General features: G+C 46.9%; 1 protein-coding gene across 4 annotated transcripts in view; it reads left to right on the forward strand.

The window, feature by feature from the left end:
- LOC138580073 (zinc finger protein 282-like) overlaps positions 1–7436 on the forward strand; it is a 209992-nt gene extending 202556 nt beyond the window's left edge. For 3 of the 4 annotated variants that reach the window (XM_069650325.1, XM_069650326.1, XM_069650327.1), the window contains one exon: positions 498–7436. In XM_069650325.1, the coding sequence (XP_069506426.1) occupies positions 498–1102 (605 nt within the window). In that variant the 3' untranslated portion in view covers positions 1103–7436. The remainder of the gene's footprint in view (positions 1–497) is intronic. The other variant, XR_011304169.1, reaches the window with a different exon arrangement.
- The last annotated feature ends 2775 nt before the right edge of the window (positions 7437–10211 follow it).

Raw genomic sequence — 10211 nt, forward strand, 5'->3', positions numbered from 1 at the left:
GACGGGCACGTGTCTCCTCACTTATTATAAACTGAAGTGACACTTTAGTGCAGATGTTGGGAAAGGTGGGGCTCCTGATTAATCTGACAGTGTCACCTAGACATGATACTGGGGTGATGTTGCAGTGGATGTATGAAGGGTCTCTCTCCTCATTGTGTTGGTTCTCTCCCGTTAGAACCATAGTAACATGGTACTGTCACCGATGGCCTTATTGCTTGGATCTATTTCTTTCCTTAAGCCACTTTTTCTGTAATGTAGATGGCAGTTGTGGTCCCTCTTCCATCAGTAGCTAAGTAACTGTTATAACACGACCCCACTCGCTCACACCCTAGCATGTCACCAGCATGGAGCGAGTGTCCTGCACGCCTGGTCTGCCGTGTGAGCGTACCTGTGGTGTCTTCCACTTCAGTGACCAGCATGCATTCTCGCTTAAATAGTCTTGTTTAGTGCACTGTTTTAAATGTAGAAACCTAATGACATTTTGTTAAATCCCACAGGTGAAGAAAGTGGGAACAGCAACCAAAAAGGTGACCGTTCGGCAGCAGGTGCTGGCAAAACATCAAAATGCGGAGGGGCACACGGCAAGGTTCCCAAAGGTGCAGGCGATGGGAGAAACTCTAGAATGCAGCTGTGGCCCAGAAGTAATCAGAAACTTGGAGGGAAAGGCACCGAATGTGACCCTGCTTCCATGCACCCAAAACATTCCACGTTACAGCACGGAGGCCCCATCAGTCAAAGATCTGATCAGTGCAAACTGTGGAATCAAAATCATCTCAAAGGTCAGCCGCACCCCCAGATCAATTTCAGACCACATACCTGCTCTGAATGTGGGAAGTCTTTCAAGACAAAGTTTGCACTCACTAGACACCAGAGAACCCATTCGAGAGAGCGACACTATCATTGCACAGTGTGTGGGAACACTTTCAGCCTGAGGGACCACCTCATTAGACACCTGAGAACTCACACGGGTGAGCGGCCTTATCAATGTGGTGAGTGCAAGAAAAGGTACACACTTAAAGCCTACCTCAAGAGGCACCAGAGAACACACCTGATGCTGTACAAAACACCACAACTTAAAGGCCCTCACCATCACCCAACGTGAGGGAAAACTGACATATGCATTTATTTATTGTGAAATATCTTTGATTGTAACCAAACTCTTACAAGCTGTAACTCTGGGCCGGTGGCCCCTCTAGCCTGGAAACATTAGGCCTCTGACGATGGTCACTCGGCCATCAAATGTAGCTTCATATCCACCCAAGAGGGATGGTATCGCCACTAAAAAGGTGCGAAGCGTTGAGACCGTGTTGGGGCATGCTTCCTGTGGTGGAGAGTGAAAGCCACAGTCACTTGTGTACCCTTACTGTCTCCACTCAAATCCTCCACCTGAGCAGAACACCTGCACTCGCCCTCTGCCAGGGGTAAGTATGTGACTGCTGCAGCCCCCTCGAAGAATGAAGTCTTACTTCCCCTGACTCCCCCTCTCCCACGGCTGAAGCAAATGTCCCCGGCCCTCTTGAGTGAGCAGCGACCTTGAAACCCATGCCTTTTCTCCGCCCCAGTTAGTGCCAACACAAGTACCTAGTTCTGCCCCTCTTCCCTTTCCTGCTGCTCATAAGTCTGAATGAGAGAAGGTGCCCTTTCCAGCAAGGATCCTCGACATGGACTAGATTGTCTCCTAATCCAGGTTGCCTGTGGGAAGCATGGCTCCTTCATGTTCTGCACTACTTTGCCTCTATTGGACAACGTCCTCTGCAAAGCCCTCATTGGAAAAGTCCTGGAATACTTTGTCACGATTAACAGTTAAACTTCCTCTGCAATTCCTGAATACGAACGTGGCCCTGGAGTACTGGGACTGTTGCACACACTGTATGCACATACCCCTTCTACCTCATGTTCAGGAAAGGACGGGACACCTGGCTCTTTCATCATTGCCCATCACTCGTGGACCTCTGCATCCCAACCTGCTGCTCCGTTTTGTGAGCAGCCCTGTTTACCCTGACTCCAGAATGTTGCTTAATGTTGGTAGGCCATGTAAAAAGCATGCCTCTCCTTGCGGGCACTATCTGTCCGTGTGCCCAAGTGAACATGCTTTGGTCTATGAAAGGTCTTCTTTACTCTGCAAAGCACACAGTCTGCTGACCAGCAATCGCGTTTAACCTTCTCTAAATGCAGAAGGAATTTCACATTCAAAAGATGCCCAAACCTCTAATCACATTATCAGACCATTGCATGCACTGCTGAGAAGAACCCCTTGAATTATTTCAGTGGCTTCCTTCTATCTGAAAAGCAGCCTGTTCCCAGAGCAACTGAAGGGGCTGGTCTCTGATCCATCAGAGGTGCAGTGCGCCTAGTACCTCCTGAGCAGGACATGAGCAACTGCTCGAAGATTGCTTGCGCTGTATACCAATATTTCTGTGTTTCTTAATGTTCTTTTGCAAGTAGTGGCCAGAAATCCAAGCTTCATGAGTACTTCGGTCTGCTGCTGTCCTTTGTGACCTGCCTCTTCCTGTACACTGTGAACCTGTATGCTACTTCAGGAGTACTTCTGTCTGCTGCTGTCCTTTGTGACCTGCCTCTTCCTGTACACTGTGAACCTGTATGCGACTGTACAGTGTGTACCATAGGGGATGTGCAGTCACACGTGCAATCATTACCATTCTGGCCAATATTAGAAGCTATTTCCAAACCGAGCTCGAACACAAATGTATGAGCCATGCCCCTTTCCCTCTACATTTTATGTAAATGTAGTAACTGCAGCCTACAAAGGGTGGCCTGCATGTGACGATGTTTGCCTGCTTCCTCTGCTACCTCAACTTCAACTTATACAGGTATTCTTAGACACTGCTGTAATATGCCATGGCGCTAAAATAAATTCCATCTGTTGCCACCGTATGGCCAGGTAGTGCCTTTATGGCAACACCTGAAAATTGCTTAACATGAGTCTTCATAAAAGCCAAAATATTCCCCCCCAGCCCCTGTCCCCAATCCCGTTAGACTACTTCTTCTTTCATCTTTTGGCTACTTCTGCTGCCCCTCTCTCCCCCGTCCCCAATCCTTTCAGACTTCCTCTTCTTTCATTTTATGGCTACTTCTGCTGCCCCTCTCTCCCCCGTCCCCAATCCTTTCAGACTTCCTCTTCTTTCATCTTTCGGCTACTTCTGCCACCTCATTCCTTTCAGACTTCCTCTTCTTTCATCTTTCGGCTACTTCTGCCGCCTCATTCCCTTTAGACTTCCTCTTCTTTCATCTTTCGGCTACTTCTGCCGCCTCATTCCCTTTAGACTTCCTCTTCTTTCATCTTTCGGCTACTTCCGCCGCCTCATTCCCTTTAGACTTCCTCTTCTTTCATCTTTCGGCTACTTCTGCCGCCTCATTCCTTTCAGACTTCCTCTTTCATCTTTCGGCTACTTCTGCCGCCTCATTCCTTTCAGACTTCCTCTTCTTTCAGACTTCCTCTTCTTTCATCTTTCGGCTACTTCTGCCGCCTCATTCCCTTTAGACTTCCTCTTCTTTCATCTTTCGGCTACTTCTGCCGCCTCATTCCCTTTAGACTTCCTCTTCTTTCATCTTTCGGCTACTTCTGCCGCCTCATTCCCTTTAGACTTCCTCTTCTTTCATCTTTCGGCTACTTCTGCCGCCTCATTCCCTTTAGACTTCCTCTTCTTTCATCTTTCGGCTACTTCTGCCGCCTCATTCCTTTCAGACTTCCTCTTCTTTCATCTTTCGGCTACTTCCGCCGCCTCATTCCCTTTAGACTTCCTCTTCTTTCATCTTTCGGCTACTTCTGCCGCCTCATTCCTTTCAGACTTCCTCTTCTTTCATCTTTCGGCTACTTCTGCCGCCTCATTCCTTTCAGACTTCCTCTTCTTTCATCTTTCGGCTACTTCTGCCGCCTCATTCCCTTTAGACTTCCTCTTCTTTCATCTTTTGGCTACTTCTGCCGCCTCATTCCCTTTAGACTTCCTCTTCTTTCATCTTTCGGCTACTTCTGCCGCCTCATTCCTTTCAGACTTCCTCTTCTTTCATCTTTCGGCTACTTCCGCCGCCTCATTCCCTTTAGACTTCCTCTTCTTTCATCTTTCGGCTACTTCCGCCGCCTCATTCCTTTCAGACTTCCTCTTCTTTCATCTTTCGGCTAGTTCTGCCGCCTCATTCCCTTTAGACTTCCTCTTCTTTCATCTTTCGGCTACTTCTGCCGCCTCATTCCCCTTAGACTTCCTCTTCTTTCATCTTTCGGCTACTTCTGCCGCCTCATTCCTTTCAGACTTCCTCTTCTTTCATTTTTCGGCTACTTCCGCCACCTCATTCCCTTTAGACTTCCTCTTCTTTCATCTTTCGGCTACTTCTGCCGCCTCATTCCCTTTAGACTTCCTCTTCTTTCATCTTTCGGCTACTTCTTCCGCCTACTTCTGCCACAATTGAAATGGGAAGAGTTCTTTCTTTAGGGCCACCCATGTTGCTGGGCTTTTTTTTTTACACATGTAAAATGAGGATGCAAATCTATATGACTGCCTCTTTGACAATGGGCTGTGCTGGCAGGTAATTGCAGTGTTCCCTGCATTAAAGGCCCCAAGGAACATCCTGGCTGGCAGGTCATTGCAGTGTTCCCCTCATTAAAGGCCCCAAGGAACATGCCGGCTGGCAGGTAATTGCAGTGTTCCCCGCATTAAAGGCCCCAAGGAACATCCTGGCTGGCAGGTCATTGCAGTGTTCCCCGCATTAAAGGCCCCAAGGAACATCCTGGCTGGCAGGTAATTGCAGTGTTCCCCTCATTAAAGGCCCCAAGGAACATGCCGGCTGGCAGGTAATTGCAGTGTTCCCCGCATTAAAGGCCCCAAGGAACATGCGGGCTGGCAGGTAATTGCAGTGTTCCCCGCATTAAAGGCCCCAAGGAACATCCTGGCTGGCAGGTCATTGCAGTGTTCCCCCTCATTAAAGGCCCCAAGGAACATCCTGGCTGGCAGGTCATTGCAGTGTTCCCCTCATTAAAGGCCCCAAGGAACATCCTGGCTGGCAGGTAATTGCAGTGTTCCCCTCATTAAAGGCCCCAAGGAACATGCTGGCTGGCAGGTAATTGCAGTGTTCCCCGCATTAAAGGCCCCAAGGAACATGCCGGCTGGCAGGTCATTGCAGTGTTCCCCGCATTAAAGGCCCCAAGGAACATGCCGGCTGGCAGGTAATTGCAGTGTTCCCCTCATTAAAGGCCCCAAGGAACAACCTGGCTGGCAGGTAATTTCAGTGTTCCCCGCATTAAAGGCCCCAAGGAACATCCTGGCTGGCAGGTAATTGCAGTGTTCCCCTCATTAAAGGCCCCAAGGAACATGCCGGCTGGCAGGTAATTGCAGTGATCCCCGCATTAAAGGCCCCAAGGAACATGCCGGCTGGCAGGTAATTGCAGTGTTCCCCTCATTAAAGGCCCCAAGGAACAACCTGGCTGGCAGGTAATTTCAGTGTTCCCCGCATTAAAGGCCCCAAGGAACATCCTGGCTGGCAGGTAATTGCAGTGTTCCCCTCATTAAAGGCCCCAAGGAACATCCTGGCTGGCAGGTCATTTCAGTGTTCCCCCGCATTAAAGGCCCCAAGGAACATCCTGGCTGGCAGGTAATTGCAGTGTTCCCCTCATTAAAGGCCCCAAGGAACATCCTGGCTGGCAGGTAATTGCAGTGTTCCCCTCATTAAAGGCCCCAAGGAGCATCCTGGCTGGCAGGATGTTCTTATTGTTTGTTGTCTGCATTTCTACAGCAGAGGCACCACTTAGTGACCATGGACATGTGAGAGGTTTAGCAATGGTTTTCACCATCAATGGCAACACTACATCTTATGCACTTATAAATCTATTTTTGTAATTATTTGGTTTTTGAGGCGATTGAACCATGCCTGCAAAGGCATAGAGGGGCTGTATAATACAAGGGGGTGCCATCTGGGCCCTACTGGGATAACCAGGTCGATTTCCATCAGGCCTTCGGTGTGGAACGCTCTTCCTACTCATGGATGGTACATTGCCTCAATGATTAGTTGGCTGCGTCCATATACATTAGTCCGTAGTTCCTACACATTTGCACTATATGATTTTTACGAGGTGGCATGCTGAACAAACATATCCACATTTAACCATTGAATTGCTATCCTTCTAAGCCAATTCATTACTCTCTTCCTCATAGCAAGTATGTGCATTCAGACACTTGATTCAAGGTTTAAAGTATAGACTTTGCGGTTACTTTGCCATGTGGAAGCTGCTGCATGCCACAAGTGGCCTTAGTGGGCAAGAGTACCAGATGGTCAGGAAGATGTGGCGCCATTTGCCTGCAGAGGAAGGCATTGTAGTTCAGGATGCATGTAGTCTACATGTTATCACATGTAGATCATATTGGAACTGGTGATATCCACGCGTTTCAGGCAGTATACGCCCACATCTTACTCGCTCTACCTTTTTTATTATAAAGAATTCTTCATTATTTCAATATTTTAACAAGGTCTATCATTCTCCCTAATCTGGGGGTGCGCACTCGCCATATTGTGTGTTCATTGGGCCTCATTACGACCCAGGCGCTAAGTGTTTAACGGCGCCGTAAAAGGCTGCGGCGCTGTTAAACACCTAGCGCCTAATTATGAGGTCCCTTTGCGGGACCCGACCTTAACGGCTGGTTTTACCAGCTGTTAAAGTAGGGACCCGCAAAGGGACCTTGGTGCTAATTACGGTACCGCAATTTGCGGTACCGTACTTGGCGCCTTCCCCATTCCCATTGAGCCCTATGGGGCAAAAATGGGAATGGGAAGGGCCATGGCGGCATGGGGAATTACCGCCCCGCCAACCTCGGAATGGGGTGGCAATTCCCCCTTTCTCCATGGCGGAGTCGGTAATTTACCGGCATGGACCATGGTGCTAATAGCACCATGGTTTAGTGCCGGAGTCCTAATGAGACACATTGTCCCCTTCTCAATCATAAACGTATCCATGGCACCTGTGAATGCCTTTTATTAATAATCCTATCTGCACGAATCACTCGGAGCTTTTAGCTGATTTTCTGAATGTAGACTAGTTTTACATGTATTTTATTCTTTTTCTTTTTCCTGGAATTGAATGGACATACTTCCTCACTGGTTACATAGTTGGATATCTCGGAAATGCTTAGTACTTTAAATCCCATTTGCTTGATATAGCCGTAGGTTGCAAATTCAAAGTCACATTTCTACCTGGCTGGTTCTGGCCATTTGAGTTTAATGTGAGTGTTTAAATTGCCCACCATTTTATTTCATTTTGCCAATGAGTGTCTTGACTTTGTACGAATGATACAGTTCTATTTAAAACGTCTGGGTGTCTTCCAGCAATTGGGGTCCCTTTAATTCATTTTATTGCATTTCTCTCCCGGGGTCGTCACTTGGTGAATAAAGCATGTTGAGTAAATTGCTTAATAAAACATACATGAAGTATCTGGCATGTGTTTATTTTATTTTAATGTGGTGTTCTGCTACATTATATTTATTATTGGGATACTTTAAACCACTTTTCTCTCATGTTACTGTGAATTTTCACACATATTTTATAGTTCTACCAACCAGAATAAAAGTCCTGTTTAAACTGTTGTCGTCTTCTATTGCTTGCAAGCACAGTCCCACTCATGCCTTGGTGTTTTGTTTACCTGCTTGTTTGATGCTTACTGCCTTGTTGTTCAGACATGATTGCCTGAGAATCTACATCACTATGTTGTTAAAACATGAAGGCCAGTGTTCTGCTTCTTTCTTGAACAGCCAACACATTTCACAACAAAACTACATATCGCAGAAGCCCAGCCTAACATCATAACCAATATCCCATAGGTCCTAGGATATTGCATCCTCCTTTACACTGTCTTCTCCAGCTCCGTGCATTTTACTGACTGGCATGCCTGCAATGGTAAGTAGGAAGTTCAGTACAAGAATGTAAGCAACTTGTTTGATCAGGAATGGTCTTACTAATATTAGACATTTGTATCGATTGTGTTGTCTTTTCATTGATATATGATTAGTTACTTATAACATGCTTAATACCCAGAGGTTTCTAAGCGTGGACCCGGGGATCTGTGTTGCTCCGTGTCGTCTTGCTTCCAAGGTGAGCACGTTGCCCCTGAGCTATCCTCCCGAGACCAGGCAATTGGCTGTGGCCACCGGGTGCGCTTCTGAGCTTGGCTCCTGCTTGCTTGCCTTCATTGTTGGCTGTTCGGAAGCAGGTAACTGAACGCACCTCTGTTTTCTAGACTGCAGGATCGCATCCTACATTTTTGTCAGGTTCCGCAAGGGCACTGCTTTTTGCACCATTCTTCTGGGTAAAGAAGCAGTTATTATTCATGTGAAGTATGAAGGGGAGCAGGCGGCGTGGTCTAGGACCGGCCATTTAGTGTAACAAAAGTGTGGCTCTCTGAATTTCAGCCTCCACTGAAAAATACTTTTGCCATAGTTAGTCCTGGATATAAATATCTTTTCTAAGAGCTTGGATTTCTCGGTGGCATAACTCAGGCCTTATAGAATCAAGTCTTACATGTCCATTGAACTTCTTACCCATTTTATTATCGTCTCTGTGCTGTCCCTGCATCTCACGCTCAGGGTTTGTGCACGGTCATGCATTTGAGGGCACTGTATTGGCACTGTTATATCCAGTTAAGCAAAAGACTGGTCAGAGCAGGTGGAAGAGGGCCAGCTGGAGTTAGTCTATTATGAGGAGGAATATGACCACAGGAATATCACATGCTCTTATGAGCAACCTGTCCAAACTTAGCCAAATGGTGGGTTCACTATGAGCCTCAAGCAAGTCTTGGGCAAGCCAGTGGATTACATCAAGCCAGTCGCGCAGAGACTGGGTGCATTAGAATCCCACATGCCAAACCGCTTCAGGAAAGCTCATTATTTGTGCTGGCGATTTGTGCTGAGCCTGTAAGTAATGTTTGCTGATTCTCGAAGTATGTCTCAGAATTCTTCTGTACAATACGTATATTATAAAAGTAAAGAGTAGTTCTGCTACAGGTTTATTCTCATGTTTCGACTCTGGGTCGTTTTCAAGGTTGTTAGTTTGCACAGAATCATGTCAAAATCATAACGTGGTTAAAGTATCAAAGAAAAGTTAGATTACATACCAAGTTCATAATTAATGGGCAGGTTGGTGTGACATGAGGAAAAACACCAGAACATATGTAATTCAGAGATTTGTATTCATCTTGTTAACATTAAGCTCATTTGCTCAGATTTATGTAAAGATTGTAGGTGGCACCCAATAGCGCATGCCTGGTCCAAATGACCATGCTTCCTTTCTAGTGCTTGTGCTAATTGCAAAACATTCCTGTGTTTGTGTCTTGGTTAAAAAATGCTCCCTGCTAAGCAGTTGCAAGGGTGGTGGTGCCACCTGCTTAGTTAACTCCAGTGAAGCCCATCGCTTGTCCCCACAGGGTAGGCGAACGCATGTTAAATAGAACTCACCGCTGGTAATATAATATTGTTGCCTGATTTAGAGTTAAAATGTTACAAGCGAATCTGGAGCAGCACTATCTTGACTTTTCTAATTGACGCATTGTACAGAAGAATTCTGAGACCTACTTAAAGAATTAGCAAACAATCCTTACAGATTTGGCACAAATTACCGGCACAAATAACTAGCTTTTACTTAGCATAAGAGGTTTAGGGTAAAATCTCCTTGTGCTGGAGACACAGCTCGCCACACCCAAGCTTGACGGCCTAAGCCCACTCACAAACGGTTATCCCCTCACTTACCTCCTTCTCAAACGGCTTAAGGAGCTTGTTACTATCCCCCCGCTCATCAGCAACCATGAACACGCGACCAGCGCAACCTGACTGCTCCGCCGCGATCATTCAAGGGGCACGGGCTGCACTGATTCCTCTTCTACCGCAGAGGCCAGGACACAGTATGATCCTCTGCTTTCATGAGTAGAGAATCTACACCTGTCCTTTTACACTTTACTCCTGGGGTAGAAACTGTGGGGAAAGCATCTCCCACTACCGAACAAACTGCATTACACTGGCCAATAGCCGGCCTTTAATGCCTCTAACGAATATTATGAGGCCGTGTGGCTAGAAAAGTGGCACGATCATAAATGCAGGCAAGTGTCCACCCTGCACCCACAGCCAGGTCTGTGTAAAGAGCGCAATACTAGCTGTGATATGTGACTGAGGGCATCTACCCACCTCACTCATACCCTTGGGTGGCAGAATACATGAGCATC

This window comes from Ambystoma mexicanum, chromosome 3p (assembly GCF_040938575.1).
Source record: "Ambystoma mexicanum isolate Mex_15411 chromosome 3p, UKY_AmexF1_1, whole genome shotgun sequence".
NCBI classification, from domain to species: Eukaryota; Metazoa; Chordata; class Amphibia; order Caudata; family Ambystomatidae; genus Ambystoma; species Ambystoma mexicanum.